General features: G+C 56.5%; 1 protein-coding gene across 18 annotated transcripts in view; it reads right to left on the bottom strand.

Moving 5' to 3' along the window:
- Nucleotides 1-343: 343 nt before the first annotated feature.
- The window catches only part of MAST3 (microtubule associated serine/threonine kinase 3), a 37,755-nt gene continuing 22,667 nt past the window's right edge, over nt 344-15,431 (bottom strand). For 17 of the 18 annotated variants that reach the window (XM_032867665.1, XM_032867667.1, XM_032867658.1 and 14 more), the window contains 16 exons: nt 15,184-15,269; nt 14,147-14,355; nt 13,352-13,490; nt 10,604-10,736; nt 10,249-10,414; nt 9,574-9,675; nt 8,789-8,911; nt 7,853-7,962; nt 6,863-7,041; nt 6,115-6,359; nt 5,415-5,621; nt 4,914-5,140; nt 4,316-4,438; nt 3,596-3,732; nt 3,289-3,476; nt 344-2,452 (listed from right to left, as the gene is read on the bottom strand). In XM_032867665.1, coding sequence (XP_032723556.1) covers nt 1,920-2,452; nt 3,289-3,476; nt 3,596-3,732; nt 4,316-4,438; nt 4,914-5,140; nt 5,415-5,621; nt 6,115-6,359; nt 6,863-7,041; nt 7,853-7,962; nt 8,789-8,911; nt 9,574-9,675; nt 10,249-10,414; nt 10,604-10,736; nt 13,352-13,490; nt 14,147-14,355; nt 15,184-15,269 — 2,907 coding nt within the window. In that variant the 3' untranslated portion in view covers nt 344-1,919. The remainder of the gene's footprint in view (nt 2,453-3,288; nt 3,477-3,595; nt 3,733-4,315; nt 4,439-4,913; nt 5,141-5,414; nt 5,622-6,114; nt 6,360-6,862; nt 7,042-7,852; nt 7,963-8,788; nt 8,912-9,573; nt 9,676-10,248; nt 10,415-10,603; nt 10,737-13,351; nt 13,491-14,146; nt 14,356-15,183; nt 15,270-15,431) is intronic. The other variant, XM_032867656.1, reaches the window with a different exon arrangement.

The following is a 15,431-nucleotide window of genomic DNA, read 5'->3' as shown; positions in this document are numbered from 1 at the left end:
TGAGCTGAGTGGGGGGTTTGGATTGGGGGGTGGTGGTGGTGGGGTACAGTCCAAGCAAAAACCTGTATAGAAAGGGCACAAAGATGGTTTTTTTATTTAATTAACATAGCTCAGGGCCCCAGATCGGTGTCTGGATGAAGATTTTAAGGGCAGAGCCTATGATGGGTATTCAGGGAGAGGGCAGCAGGAGCCAGGGAGCTGAGAAGGCATCAGGGAGATACCTCATTGGTGAACTCCTATGCAGCCTTCAGAACCCCTGTAAATGAAGCCAGTTTTCACCCGGTCCCCACCGCTCTCTCTTCCCTTACCCCTTCCTTTGCCCCTCACAAATCCAGACACTGGACCTCTTTGTAAATGTGGGCTTTTATTCACGGTCAGCTCCAGGATGGAAAGAGGGAGCAAGTCATGCACAGCCTTGGTCTAGCTCCAACACCAGCCAGTGCTGGGTGGGGGTCTCTGGGAGGGATGCAGAGTGGGCTGCAGTGCCTGGAAAGTGCCCTCACCATGTGGGGCACAGTGATCTTGCCAGGCACCTCCAAATAGGAAATGGAGGTTCTGTCTGACATGCCCAGTGGGTCACATAACATCTTAGGGAAGAAAGCTGGAGATGGGAGTCAGCTGTATCTGGCACCAGACTCTCCATTCAAGCTCCCTTGTCGACTACGCCCATCAAAGGGCCTGGCTGCATGATTTTTACCAGGTGATTTGTGGGACAAGTCTTCACTCCTCACCAGGCCTCAGTTACTTGACTGGAAAATGGGGATGACACCACCACCTGCAGCCTTCTCAAGGCTGGCTGAGGAAGAAGCCACGAGTAAAAGCGTTTGGCATAGAGTAGATGCTGAATAAATAGTCATTGGGATTAGTTTTGTAAACACAAGGAAACTGAGGCACAGAGCGGGAAAGCCATTTTCCCAGAGCCACACATGGAAGCCAAGATTCAAACTTGGGCCCCACTGTCTCTCAGTTGGGTTTTCTCACTTGAATTTCAGTCTAGGAAGGCTGTGACACATGGAGGGACCACCCCCTGCCATGGGGTGTTTCAGACACATCATGGTCAAGGGCTCACCCTGGTGGGCATCAAGCACATGAAATCTTGTGCAGGGCAGACATTCTTCTGCCCTGGCAGTACCCTTGGAGTCCTGAGTCTCCCTCCCAGAGCGTCTGTGTCACCCTGTGGGATGGATGACCCTCTGCCTAGATCTGGCGAACTCCTACTCATCCATCAAAGTCCCAGTTCTCACACCCCCTCCTCTAAGCTGAAGCCTTCGGACTAGAAGCAAACTCTAGCAAGACTGGCCTAAGGATGGAAGCTATGATAGTGAGAAGTAGCTTCCAGAATCCAGTGCATCATCGCCATTGCTTGTTTTGTGGTAGAGGGGAATCAGTTGTAGACTCTCCAAACTGGGCCCAGACAGGTAAGCTTGCCTGTATCCCTTCAGATCAGTGGGTCTTGGGCCAGGATGGGATCAAGTAACACACACATACACAAAACTAAAAAAATACAGGAAACCTAGAAAACACGAACATACATGACTTGTCCAAAGTGCTTCCTTCTCAGCCCAGGGGGCAGCGTCTGCAAATGGGGTCCCAGGTGCAAGGGGCAGTACCCGGGCAGCTGCCTTCACAGTGGCAGCTCAGTCTACCCAGCGCTTATAAAAAGTAATAAATTAGTCGCAGGGATTTGCTGCTATTTACAATGCCACCCTTGTCCCCCATTCCGGCCCCTACAGCCCCTGATCTGCACCAGAACACGAGGGAGGTGCGGTCTCTGCCTTCCAGTAAGGACCGAGATGGGTTCTCGCCTTCCAGGTGTCTTAGTCTGGTGGCTCAGTCTCCATCCAGAAGTCACTTTATGGAAAACACATTGCACAAAAAAAGCCCGACTCCTAGGCCAGGGAGAGGCCAGGTGGGAGGGATCAGTCCTTCCCGGCAGGTCCAAGAGTTCCCAGCACAGCCTCAGCGCCCTCCACGGCAATCTGTGGTACAGAGGTGAGCGGTCCGGTGGCCTCCTCGGGTGGCTCATCAAAGCTCACCTCCTGCACAGCCTCCTGCTTCTTGAAGGAGTCTCGGCGCTCCGACAGGTGTAGCCGCCGCATGACCACCAGCTCTGAGTCTGGCCCGCGGCCGCGGCGCCCTGACTCCCCATCCAGCCGTTCTCCAGAACCCAGCTTGTCAGCTGACTGCCCCCGGCGTAACCGCGGAGATCGGGCTGGCGCTGGTGGGTGCCCGGGGAGGGGTGAGGGTGAGCGGGGTGGGGGCACAGGCACGGGTGGGCAGGCCAGTGGTGAGGGCGGGATGCTGCTGGTAGACTTGCGGCGGCCGGTCTTGGGGCGGGGGGGGCCGAGCTTGGAGGCCAGGCCATGCAGGGAGCTAGGGCGGGTGTGGCCACTGGCTGCAGGAGAGGCAGGGCTGCTGGAGCTCGGGGAGACACTGGGAGGGGACGTGGTGTCTGTGGGGGACAGATGAGGGTCAGGGCCACCAGCTTCAATGTCTCTAGCCTTGAGGTGGGGCTGAGCACACCTGCCAAAGCCTACGTCCTTCCCCATGGCTACCCAGTATGTCTGCTTTTCTTGCCTCCTATTCTGTGTGCAAGTTGTTCCCTTGTCTTGGATATGGTGAACTCCTACTCATCCATCAAAGCCCTAGTTCCTATCCACCCACTTCCCATCTAATGACCTACTTCTCAAAAGGCCAAAGATATGCTCCACCCCATGAAGTCAGAGTGAGCCAGAGGGGTAGCAGCTGGGGTGCCCCGGCCCCCTGGAGGCCTTCCCTGCTTCCCCTTTGGGTTGCCCCAGCCTATTCCTCCCTTCAGCTGAATGCTAACCCAGTGCGGCTGGGGGTGTCTGTGTTTGGCTGTCTCATGGACTGGGGTGCTCAGCATTGGGCCAAGTCACCCTTTCCTGCCCCAGAATGATCTTTCTAAAACTCAGATCCATCTAAAACATGCCCTCTTCTGTTCATACACCCTCCATGGCTCCCAACCTCCCAGCAACAAAAGCCCAGCTCCTTGGCCTGACCCATCACCCAACTTCTTCCCTCCCTCCCCAGCCTTCCCCTGTTTTCACAAGCCTTCTGTCTGCTGTTCATGATGCTCCCTTGGCTGGGGGCTGGGTACACTCTCCTTTGCTCTCACACCTGTCTCCTGCCACCTCCAGGGTGCCTGGAAAGGCCCTTCTGGGGGCCTCATTTCCCACCTCATGTCATTCCCTCCTTTAAACCCAGCTGGCTCCCTCAATGGCCCAGGCACCACAGACCTGAGCTGCCCCCGGGGAGCACACGTACCTGTACCTGCTGGGACATCGGGAGCTGGGCTGCGGCAAGGCGTGGTGGGGCTGGGGGAGAGGCTGTGGGTGGGTGACCCTGGGAGGCTTTCGCTGGACGACAGGGAGTGGTGGAGGCCGGAAGAGAAGCTGCGGCTGGTATGCAGTACAGAGGACTGTTTTGAGATCTTCTTGAAGAGCGACTTCCGCCTGAGGGTGAGAAGCTCTGATGCTTCAGAACCCGCGCTCGCCTCCCCACACCCAGCAGCCCGGGGAGCCGGCCCAAGGTCCTCCACCAACACTCCGTGGAGGGCCCACACACCGCTCACCGGTCCTGCGTCTCCCGCCGGCGGCTCCGCTTGCTCCGGCGCGCCATGCGGCCCTTGGCCACATTCTTCCGGGCGGGGCCCACCTTGATGGAGGTGTTCTCCAGGGCGGTGGTCCGGAGGGCGATCTTGTTGCCGCTCTGCAGGCCGGACAGTGAGGGGTGACCTGGGTGCCTCCCATCTAAGGAGCCATCCACCCACCCGCCTCCTCATCCATCGAAGCTCCCGATCTTATCTACCCACTTTTCGCCTAATGCCCACTACCCGGTGGACCAAAGGTACATGTCCATCATCTGTCTGCCCACGCAATCAGCTGCCCGCCCCCCACCTGCCGGTCCTAGGAGCTATCCAAGCAAGGCCCTGCCTCCTGGCCTGTGCCCGCTTCCCCACCCCCAGGCCTCAGCCCCTAAGGACCCATGGTTTGAGGAAGACAAAGACAACACAGATACCCCCAGCCTCCAATGGTTGAGGTAAGCCAGAGGGAGAGCCAAATGTAGGGGCATGGGATGTGGGGGAAGGGGGACAAAGAAGGCGGTACAACCTGGGCAGAGGGGAGGGGACCTGCAAGGCCTGGAGGTGAGACCAAGTGTGGAAAGGTATGGTTCTGGGGCAAGAACCTCAGAGTCTGGAGCTGTCAGGGGGTCACAGGAGCAAACCAGAGTGTCGAGGTCAGGGGCAGGGGTTCTGGGAGCCCTAAGGGTGGGCAGCAGAAGGGGGCTGCACCTTCAGCAGCAGCTCAACGACGTCCATGTGCACCAGCCCCAGGACGGACTCCCCGTTGATGTGGGTGATGAGGTCCCCAGCTCGCAGGCCCGCCTCCTGAGCGGGGCTTCCCTCCTCCACGTTCTGGGGGTGAGGGTGGATGGCAGTGTCAGTGGTCTGGGGCCCCGTGGCTAGAGACTCCATGCCACCTGAGTCAGCTGCGGGAGCTCAGCGAGTTGCTGCTGCCCATGCTGTTTCCTTGACCTTGGGATCTGTTCAGAGAGTGACCAGTGGGGAGGGAACAGGCCCTGGGCTGGGGGGAGGCAGGACGACACCCCACTCCGCACCTGCAGGCATGGGGTGGGAACTTCGTGCCCCACTAAGGTCTCTATCTCTCTGTCCATCCCTGTCTGTCTTGCCCAACCTCCCTGCCCATAAAGAAGAGGGACAGCAAAGGCCCAGGTGGCCCCAGCTCCCTGCCCTGGACTCCAAACCTTGCAGGGAATGAGCCTGCCTTCCTGAGACTAGAGAGGGCAGCTCCAAAAGTGAGGCACCTTGCCGGGGGAAGCTAGACTCAAACCAGGTCCCGCTCTTCCTGCTCACCTTGTGGCCAACTTACCCAGACGACATGGTGCACGGTGTAGACATCGCTATCGCCCATGTAGACGCGGATGGCCCGTAGGCTGAAGCCGTACTTCTTGCCTGAGCTGTGGATGACAATGGGGGGCCGCAGGCTGCCACACACGGGGGACGGGTCTCGGCTTGGAGAGGAGTCTCGGGATGACGGGTTTGAGGACAGTGAGCGTGGGGACAGAGGGCTCATGAGGGGGCCGCCGCTGCCATCATCTGCAGGACCAGGGTTGGGAGGGGGTCACTCCCTTGCAGGGACCAGGGTTGGGAGGGCAACCCCCGCCCCCACCAAGCTGATCACTCTGGCTGCTTTGCTGCTGTTCCAATGCCCCAAGCACGGTCTCCCCATCTGGCCTCTGCACAGGAATGCCAGTCCCCCAGCTCTCCCTGGGTCTAGCTGCGGCCCCCTGTCCCATGGCATGGCCCCAACCCAGAGGCTGAAATAGACATGGGCAGGCAAAGAAAGACAAGGCTGGGCCATGCGCAGTACCGGCTGTGATGATGAGGGACAGGGCAGACACTGAGGCAGACTTGGGCACACGGCCCCCGCTGGGGGAGACCCGGGACTTCTCGGGAGCTGGCTCTCTTGAGCCCCCAAGGCGGCGGCCCCGCCCAGCATCCAGGGCCCGCGGTGTCGAGTGTCGGGCTCCGGTGCTGTTGCTTCGCAGGCGCGCGTGGCTGAGGGCGGCTGTGTCAGCTGGGGGTCAGCACAGTTGGAGGTTAGCCTGGCCAGTCTCACCGCTCTGCCCCCTGCCCTCAGGGAGCAAAGCTCCTTCCTCTCCAGTCGGCGTGTATACCGTTCAGCATCCTCCTGGCCTTTCTTCAGGCAGTTCCCTCTTCCTACACTTCCTTCCTGCCCTGCTCTCCCTGGAAAGCTCCACTCTTCAAGTCCCCTCCTCTGGGAAGCCTTCCCCCACCCCTCACACCCCTATATCCCTCTCAGAGCTCCCCAGCCTCCTCCCCATCTCCAGTCCCATCCTGATCCCAGGAAGCTGGGGGTATCACGCGGGAGTAACACTGAGGCCTGAGGCCTCTCTGAAGCCCTGGCCTTTCCTATCTTAAAGCCTTTGTTAGGCAAGTGAATGGTCTCTCTGGAGAGCTCCTATTCAGCCTTCAAAGCCCATCTCAAATAGTCCCTCCTCTGGGTAACTTTCTACAATACTATCCCTCCCATCCGGGACCTCACCTACCAGAAAGGCTTGAGGGCTTGGGCATCACAGGGGTGGCTGCTGGGGGTGGATCAGGCTCCCCCAGAATGAAGATGGGCCTCTTGGGGCCCGCAGAGGCTGTACTGGCTCCTTCATCCTCTGACGAGAAGGCAAACTTAGGCATTGTGTCCAGGCTAATAGTATTCAAGAGGGATGGACTGGGCCCCCGCTCAGGCTGAGAAGAAGACGACTGGCAGGAAGAACCAGAGGATGTCCAGGACCGCAGTCTGCAGCAGAGAAGAGCTAAAGTCACACTAGCCAGGTACCCTGGCCCCAGGACACCCAGTCAGCAACCCCTAGTGGCCATATTTTAACTCCCAGCTTAGAAACAGAGGTAATCTGTAAATGCAAGTGAGTTCCCTCTGCATGCTGGGTGGGTCTTCTGTCTGCCCGAGGAATTTCTATCTTTTATTAAAATCCAGCTTCCAACACTCATCCTTTAGCAGACATTGATTATTTTTCTGCTGAGTCTGGTCTTTGAGGAATGAATAGGAGTTCGTTAGCAAAGGATATTCTGGTGGAGGGAACAGGGCCAACACAGTATGGTCGCGCCGCCACGCTATGCTTGGTGTGGTTAGAGACGCAAAGCCCTTGGCCACATTGACGGGGCTTGAACACGCCGGCCCACGGGTTTGAGCCTTTTTGACTGGGCCACTGGGAAGCTTTCTAGTGGCTCCAGCCCCCGGTGGGCTGGAAGCCTGGATCTGCGCATGCTCCCCGGCCCACCTACCGGATCTCTGTGCTCAAGCCGGTGCTCAAGCCGGTGCTCAAGCTGGTGTTCAAGCTCAAGCGGCGGCCGTAGTCCACCTCACCACTGCGCTCCCAGCCTTCCTCCCGATCCTCGCTGAAGCTGCGTTCAGCGAAGGTTGGGGTGGGCTGGGCAGCCAGGAATTCGGAGCTGCTGTAGACCTGGCAGCAAGAGAACACGCCAGTAAAGACAAGGAGACAGGCAACCACACCCCGGGGAAGAAGAGCCCGCTGAGTCAAAAGCTTCCTATATTCCCCATGCTTCCTCGTGAGTCATTTCCTTCCATCCATCCCTAAGAATAGAAGTCTTTAGCCCACTGTACAGATGGAGAAACTGAGGTTCAGAGGGGCCTGGCTACCAATGGGGCCCCAGCTGGGAGTTTCTGCTGCTGATCAGGGCACTCCGCATGGGGCTCAGGCCTGTGAGCGGCACAGACGGTTTTTATTATCCAGTTACAAAGGAAGGAGGCCTTGAAGCTGGCGAGGCTCTAAGGTGAGACCCAGCAGAGCAGCACTGCTCACAACAACCCCAACGCGGACACATCCCAAATGTCCATTGTTGGAGGGGTGAACACAGTGGGGCCCATCCATACAGCGGAATATTACTGGGCCATAAAGAGGAACGAAGCTGATATGCGGTCTACACCATGGATGTGCCTGGAAGATGTCAGGCTGAGAATGCAAGAGGCCAGACGTGTTGTGGGATTCTGGCTCGGTGAAAGATCCAGAACAGGCAAATCCAGAGACAGAAAGATTAGTGGTTGCAGGGGCAAGGGGCCAGAGGAGGAGGGCAGGGAAGTGACTGCCCTTGGGGACAGGGGTCTCCCTCTGGAGTGACAGGAAGGTTCTAGAACTAGACCAGAGGTGATGGGGGTCCAACATTCTGAATGTACTAAAGAACACCGCTGCGCCCCCAGAATGAACATCTCGCCAGGCTTCCAGAGCGCTAGCAGTGTCTGGGGCCCCTGCCCACCTTGCTGAACCGGTGGGAACAAGATGAGAACTGAGGGATCTCTGTGGATGATTCCTCATCGTTGGTCTCCTCATCCTCTGAGCCCAGGTGGCGGTACCGTTCTGAGCGTGCTGCGGGAGGGAAAGGCACATGCAGCCCACCCGATGCCCAGAGGTGGCTGCAAAGGCTGTGGGGGTGATGTGTGGAGGGCGTCCTAGGCAGGGAGACACTGTCAGGGCAAAGGCATTGAAGTGGGACCATGTCTGGTGTACTCAGGGACCACAGAATGCTTGAGTGGCAGAGTACATGGCAATAAACCCCAGCTGTGTCCCTGTGATCTGTGGCATCGCGGGTGGGAATTCTTGTGTGTGGCCCTCCGTATCCTCACCCTTGGGATGGGTCACCCAGAATTAGGGAATACTGTGCATCTTAAAAGGATGCTCCCCATTTTATAGAAGAGGAAACAGATGCTCAGAGAGGACCTCTGACATGCCCAAGATTACACAGCAAGTTCTGGAAGAGGTGTTGGAGACCAACGGCATTTCATCTATTTGGCTGGAACCCCAAGTAGGCAAAGGAAGACTTATCTGAGCCCACCCACAGTGGCAGAGGGACACAGCAAAGCGCCCTGCCCTCTTGTGTGACAGACAGGGCTCCCTGCCTGCCTGGTCAGGGCTGGACACTGAGGAGGCTGAACCTGCCGGGCAAGGGTCTGCCACACTCAGCACCTCGGCTTCCCCTCCCGCAACCGGGAGGATGCTGTGGCCTCCTGAACCCAGATGCACAGGAAACCAGTCAAGGGGGAGCAGCTGCCAGCAGACATGCTCTAATTTCTCAGAAAGCTCAGGAAGTCAGAAGCTCCAGGCTCAGGGTGAGGCACTTGGGTGGACAGACAGCCCCCTCCCTGTCTCAGGAGAATGTGGGATGGCAGAGCGCACCCCCTCAAGCCGCACTTACTGTCAAAGTAGCTCGTGTCGTCCTCGGCTTCTAGCTGTGGCACAAACTCAGCTTTGTGTCGCAGAAGCCCGGCCCAGTCCAGTGTCCAGAAGAAGGGGTGCTGCTTTACCTCGTGGGTGCCCCCTGCAGACATGCCCAGCTTAGCCTTGCATGTCCCTGTCCCCACTGCCTCCTAAGCCAGCTCTGAGCCCAAACTTGGCCAACACAGAACCATGAAGATGGCGATGGGAGCAGCTGCTGTTTCATAGCCTGAAGAGGGACAGAGCTGGGCCTAGAACCCAGGCCTTGCTCTTGCCTTTGCTGGATTCTGAGATCCCACCACCTGGAGAAACCACAAAGCCCCAGGAGGGCTTCCTTCCCAGGCCTTTTCCATGTATTTCAACTCCATGGAGTAGAGCTGACGGCATGAAGATATCCTGTTCCCCAGCCTCAGCCCCTATGCTCCTCCCCAGTGGCTGAGCTTCATCAAGAACGTGACCTATAGTTGCTCCAAGAGTCTCAAACAGTCCCTTAACCATTAATTAGATGGCTAGGGAAATCCAAACAGTGGGATCCAGTGGGCTGGGCCTCTGAGGACCTTAGGACATAGCCTATGGTGACCTTGCAGGCTCCCATACTTGGCCTCAGTGCCCCTTGTCTGCATCAGACCCAGCTATCTGCAAGTTCCTGGTGAACTCCTATGTATCCTTCAAAACCCCAGCCTCAAGTCCCCCTCCTCCATGTAGCCTCTCAAGTAGAGTTCTTGCTTACCCCCGCCTGGGCCCCCGCCCCACACATTCACATACCAGTGCCCAGACGGTCCAGTGGGCTCTGTCGGAGAAGCCTGGTGATGAGGTCCTGGGCATCCGCTGGGAGGGCCTCATCCCCTTCTGGCCACATGATCTCATCTAAAATGAGGAGCGAGGAAAAAAAAATGAAATAAATTAATAAGTTGAAATAAATAAAATGAAATAAAATAGAATAAAATAAGAGAGGGAGTGAGAGTGTGAGGATAGCCCCTCGTAGCAACTCCCCCACCTCCCCTCACTCACTGCACACCAAACCAACAGCCTCCTCCGTCCCCTCAGCACCACCAGGCTCAGTCCCGCCCACAGCCTTTGCTCTGGCTGCGCCTCTCTACCAGGGCTGTACCCTTCTTCTACTTCTGTGGCTCCCTCTTGCTCCTTTAGGCTTTGCTCACGCTGTCACCTCAGAGGCCTCTGTGACCCCCCTATTTAAGGCAGGCCCCCATCACGTCTAGTACCCCATCCCTTCCCCTCTTCCTGCTTCTTCTCCTTGGCATTTTTGGTATCTGATGTCCCATAATTTGCAAACTGATCTTCCTCACTGTCTATCTTGCCCTTGGCCATGTCCCCAGCATCCGGTTGGGGCAAGGCACCCTGAAGCGGGTGGGGGGCTACTGCCCAGAGCCCCAGTGGGGGGGCAAGACTCGAACCGTGGCCATGTGGGGAGAAACGCACCACTGACCACCTGGCCGAAGAGTTCCTCGGGGGTGTCTCCGAAGAAAGGCACACAGCCCACCAGGAATTCATAGAGGACCACGCCCATGGCCCACCAGTCCACTGGCTTCCCATAGCCTTGGCGGAAGATCACCTCAGGCGCGATGTACTCAGGTGTCCCGCACACCTGGGTCAGGCAGAAGGGGGAAAAGGAGGATGGCCTCCAACTCCAGAGAGGCCGCGAGAGAGACAGAGCGGCCAAGGCCAGTCTGTGCACGAGGATGGAGGTGCTGCAGGGTCTCCCCATGTCCCGAGAGTCGGGGTCCAGACAGAGGGAGGTGGTCCCACCCCTGGGGCCACTGGCACACCCGCACACCTGCTTGTCCACGAACTCCCGGGTGTCCTTCTCGATGTGACCCTCGTAGAGGTTGGTGGCCATGCTCATGAGCCCAATCTTGGACAGGCCGAAGTCAGTCAGCTTGATGTGGCCAAGCGAGGTGATGAGCAGGCTGTGTGGGCAGGTGAGTGGTGCACTCAGGGCCAGAGGGGGGACTCCCCCTGAGGTGCCTGGTGCCTGCTCATGCCACCCCAGAAGCTGGTGCCACCCCAGCTGGGCGGAGGTCCAGCCAGGGAAGCTTCCCGAACGCTGGCATGTTCTCATAGGTTCTTAGGCGGTATTTCAAACCTGGCAAACATCTTGGCGCACCTACTGCATGTTTCTGCTGTCGCTACTGAGCACCTACTGTATACGCCACTTTTCAAATATAAACTTCCTAAGAATCCCTCCGTCTCCCCACTGTGTGTTAAAACACCTGCACCCCTACTGGGGGGATCTACAATGTATTTTTGTACACGTGTTCGTTCTTTTTAACAAACTAAACCCTTTCAGGTACTTATTGTTTACATTCCCTGTTGAACAGTGAACAAAGCTTGAGCACCTGCTGTATATAGAAATCTTTCTGTGCACTTCCTAAGAGGACCCTCTTTTGAAAACTTGTACACCTACTGTGTACCCTGCTGCTGGAGTTTTCCCATCAGCTGAAGTACATACAAGTTTTGCTAGGTCGTAGAACGCCCCCGCACCATCTTTATAAAGTCACATTTTCACGTACCTCCTGGTACATGGGCTGGTTCATTTCTAGAGAATTCACTGTGTAGATCCAAGCAGTCTGATAAACCCTTCATTTGGCACATCCTGTATACCTCGACTCTATAAAGAAACAACTCCGTACACCGACTATGTGCAGATACTATTTTTAAACATAAGGGACGTTTCCTGAGCAACTACTCTGTACACCAGCCGAGGAAAACCATTTCAGTGTAGCCACCAGGTGCAGTTAAAACCAAGGGCTTGGGGCCCCTGAGCGGCTCAGTCATTTAAGAATCTGCCTTCGGCTCAGGTTATGATCCCAGGGTCCTGGGTTCGAGCCCCACATTGGGCTCCTTGCTCAGCAGGGAGCCTGCTTCTCCCTCTCCCACTCCCCCTGCTTGTGTTCCCTCTCTTGCTGTGTCTCTCTCTGTCCAATAAGTAAATAAAATCTTTTAAAAAATAAATAAATAAATGAGGACGTGCTAGAGCACGGTGGCCCCTCATCCAACAGGACTAGTATCCTTTTTTTTTTAAGAGTTTTTTAAGATTTTATTTATTTATTTGACAGACAGAGATTACAAGTAGGCAGAGAGGCAGGCAGAGAGAGAGGAGGAAGCAGGCTCCCCACCGAGCAGAGAGCCCGATGCGGGGCTCGATCCCAGGACGCTGGGATCGTGACCTGAGCCAAAGGCAGGGGCTTTAACCCACTGAGCCACCCAGGCACCCCTGGGACTAGTATCCTTATGAAGAGGGGACATGTGGACACAGACGTGCGGAGGGAAGATACCATACCACATGAGGGCTGGAGCGATGCTGTCACAAGCCATGAAATCACCAGAACCTTGGGGAGAGATCTGGAAGAGATCGCTTCCTGGCACCTCCAGAGGTAGCCCTTGTTGATATCTTGATCTTGGACTTCTGGCCTCCAGGACCGTGAGAACACATTTCTGTGGCTTCAGCAGCCTAGTCTGTGCTACTCTGCTCTGATGGCCCTCACCAATGAATGCACCTTCTCCTGACTTTGGGATATATTTGAAATTTTCCAAAGTGAAAAAAATATCTATTTTTCTCAAGCACCTGTTACGTGTGCGTACCTCCCTGAGCCCTCTGGGGCCAGACACTTGCCTGTGCCTTTTTGCAGATGACAGTCCCTCACGTGGGAGGGGCAGGTCCTGCCTTGGGGTGTGACCTGATACCCTTGGAAGACCCCACCCCACTCTAGGATGATCCACCGAGTTTTGCTGGGCACAGGGCTTCCTTAGAGCATTGAGCATAGAGACCCAGGTATATAGCAGATGCCAAATACACACTTCATCTTCTGAGCCACTGGCAAACTATGAGATGCCCTGGAAACAGGCAGGGCTCTTAACACTTCTTGCCTGGTAGCCACAGGGCACTTGATATAAAAACAGCCCTGGGTCTATAAACAGCAGGTGCTTTTTAATGCAGTCGAGAGTGCCTTGCAAATTATGTAGGGCTTACAGAGCATGAAGGATTATTCACACATGTGTCACCCATAGAGAACCTGGTATGCAGTAGGTGCTTCTTAGGTGCTAGAGTAAAATAAACCTCCCAATGCTTTCAAGAAACACATTCTTTTCCTTTCTTCCCTGCACGAACATACAACACGTGCTCAAGATATGCACAGTCCCTTCCTTCACATGTAGGTCTTACAAAGGGCCTGTCCCTATTCCCAGTATACAGATGTTGCCTCCTAAGTGCACGTTCTCTCTCCCCTTGGAGCAACAGCTCTGTGAGTGCACAGTTCCTTCCCCTGTATATTTTGTGCTTCCATTCTCTCTTTGGTTGGCAGCCCTTCTATAAATGTACTGTCTCTCCCTTGCATACAGCAGGTGCCTATTAAGTACCCACTCGCCTCTGTATGTACCAGCTGCCCAAGATTGCCACTGTTCTGTGTCTTCCTGTCACCGGGGGCCCCGGGGCCAGGAGAATCCGGGCAGGTGGGGCTCTGAGCAGCCCCAGACCCTAATCAGAGGCCCTGCTCCCACACCCCCAAGACTTGAGGCTGCTCACTTGTCAGGCTTGAGGTCACGGTGCACGATGCCATAGTTATGCAAGTATTCGAGAGCCAGCACTGTCTCAGCGAAGTACATGCGGGCCATGTCCACGGGCAGTGGGCCCATGTTCTTCAGGAGCGTGGCACAGTCGCCGCCTGTGGGGGGTGCAGACGCATTCACAGAGGCCCTGGGCCCTACAGCCTCACCCCAGGCCTACAGGACCACTCCAACCTCCTGTAGAACGTCCCCAGTCTGGACCGAACCAAGGCAGGGAACCAAGAGGGGCAGGAGGGAGGGCAGACCTTGACTCCTGATTCTCCCGCTGGCAGGACAGCAGCTCCAGAAGGGCACTAGTCCCCTACCTTGTACACAGCTGGTGCCTCCTAAGTGGTCATTCCCTTTCCTTGCCTAAAACCCCTGCACTCACCTGGAGTGCTCATTCTTAAACTGCAAACTTGCTCCCCAAACTCCTCTCCCTGGCCCCCAACCACGCCAGCCCTTCCGCCCCACACCTCCCTCCCTTCCCTGCTTTAACTCCTGGCCTTCAGGCCTCTGCTCATCAGATGCCCCTGCTAAAGATGTCCATCCTCACCCTATCCCCCAGGGTTCTACTCTCACACTCCTCTTTGAGCTCCCTCAGCCCCAAACCCTGAAGATGGGCCCCTCCACCACAGACCGAGGGTCCCCCAATGCAGGCTGGGTCCCCTTGGAGGACAGAGCAAACCCCAGCATGGTCAAAGGAGGGACTCTCTTTTAGGGTAGAGGGTGAGCTCTCCATCCCCAGAGGCATACAAAGCCCTTGTGACCGCACCTTCCACATACTCCATGACCATACACAAGTGGCGCCGGGTCTCAAAGGAGCAGAACATGCTGACCACAAATGGGTTCTCGGCAAAGGTGAGGATGTCACGCTCCACAAAGACCTGTTGGATCTGGTTGCGCAGAATCAGGTTCTGCTTGTTGATCTTCTTGATGGCAAAGCGCTGCCGCGTGTCTCGGTGCCGCACCAGGTAGACGGCCCTGGGGGAGCCGGGGTCGCTGAGGCCAGACGCTGAGGCCCCCGCATTCAGTGGGGCCAGGCCTTCACCCAAGCCGTCTGACCCTACATCCGGGACAGCCTTTCTCCTTTCCCTGCCCCTCTCTGAAAGCAGCCCTGCTATGGGTCTCAGCCACTCTCCCTGGTGTCACAGAGAAGCCCAAGATGGCCTCTAGGTTACTTCTTCATAGCAGATGGCGACCTTTTAGCTCAAAAGCCCCAGCACCAGGCTCAAACTGCTTTTACGCACAGACAAAATGAGCAGATTTTGACGCGTTTAGAGCTTGCCAGGTTTGTGTATCTAATAAAACTGCCTTGAACAGACTAGCCAACTATAAGATCACCCAGGGGCCTATGAAGACCCCAGAGCCACTATGGCCTTCTGGAGCTGTCTGACCCGGACTCCTGGCCACACTGCTGAGTGACGTTACCCAGACGAGAAGCCCCCCTCTCTGGGCACCCGCTCCATAGTCTGATGCTGTGGGGAAGGCCCCTGTCCCCGACCTCCACACAAATCCGTGAGTGGGGGGTGCTCAGACAATGCTCGCTGCACGCACCTGCTGCCGTGCAGCCATCTGCTGGCTTTCGTGGCCCTGAAATGCCTATGACTCCCTATACCTGGAGAGTTACCTGGGGTAGGTAACGGCCTAGACCATGGACGAGACCATCTGAGGCTCTGGCCTGGCTGTACTGCGTTTCTACTTTCCTCGTCAGGCCTGTTTCCCTATCTCCACATTCAGGGGCCACCGTTGGACCCCAGGCAGCCCCATGGGCATCTGAGAAATGGGTCTATGGGGGGCCTGAGGACTTACCCGTAGGCCCCGTTGCTAATGAGTTTGATGGTCTCGAAGTCGCTCTCACATGGCTTCCTCCGTGATGGGCCGATGAGGGCACGGCTCTAGCGGGCAAGAAGGGGTCAGTGTCCCTGCCCTCAAGTCCCAACCCCTGGGCCTGGTGTTACTTCCTCCTTCTCAACTTCTCCAGCTCAGCTTCTGAGTTTCTAAGCTTTGGCTCAAGCAATGTTCTCCTTCCAGAAAACTCCTCTACATCCTCCAAAACT

This window comes from Lontra canadensis, unplaced genomic scaffold (assembly GCF_010015895.1).
Source record: "Lontra canadensis isolate GAN:19392208 unplaced genomic scaffold, GSC_riverotter_1.0 scaffold35, whole genome shotgun sequence".
Lineage (NCBI taxonomy): Eukaryota > Metazoa > Chordata > Mammalia > Carnivora > Mustelidae > Lontra > Lontra canadensis.
The sequence above is the reverse complement of the archived record's forward strand: the minus strand, read 5'-3'. Positions and strand labels throughout refer to the sequence as shown.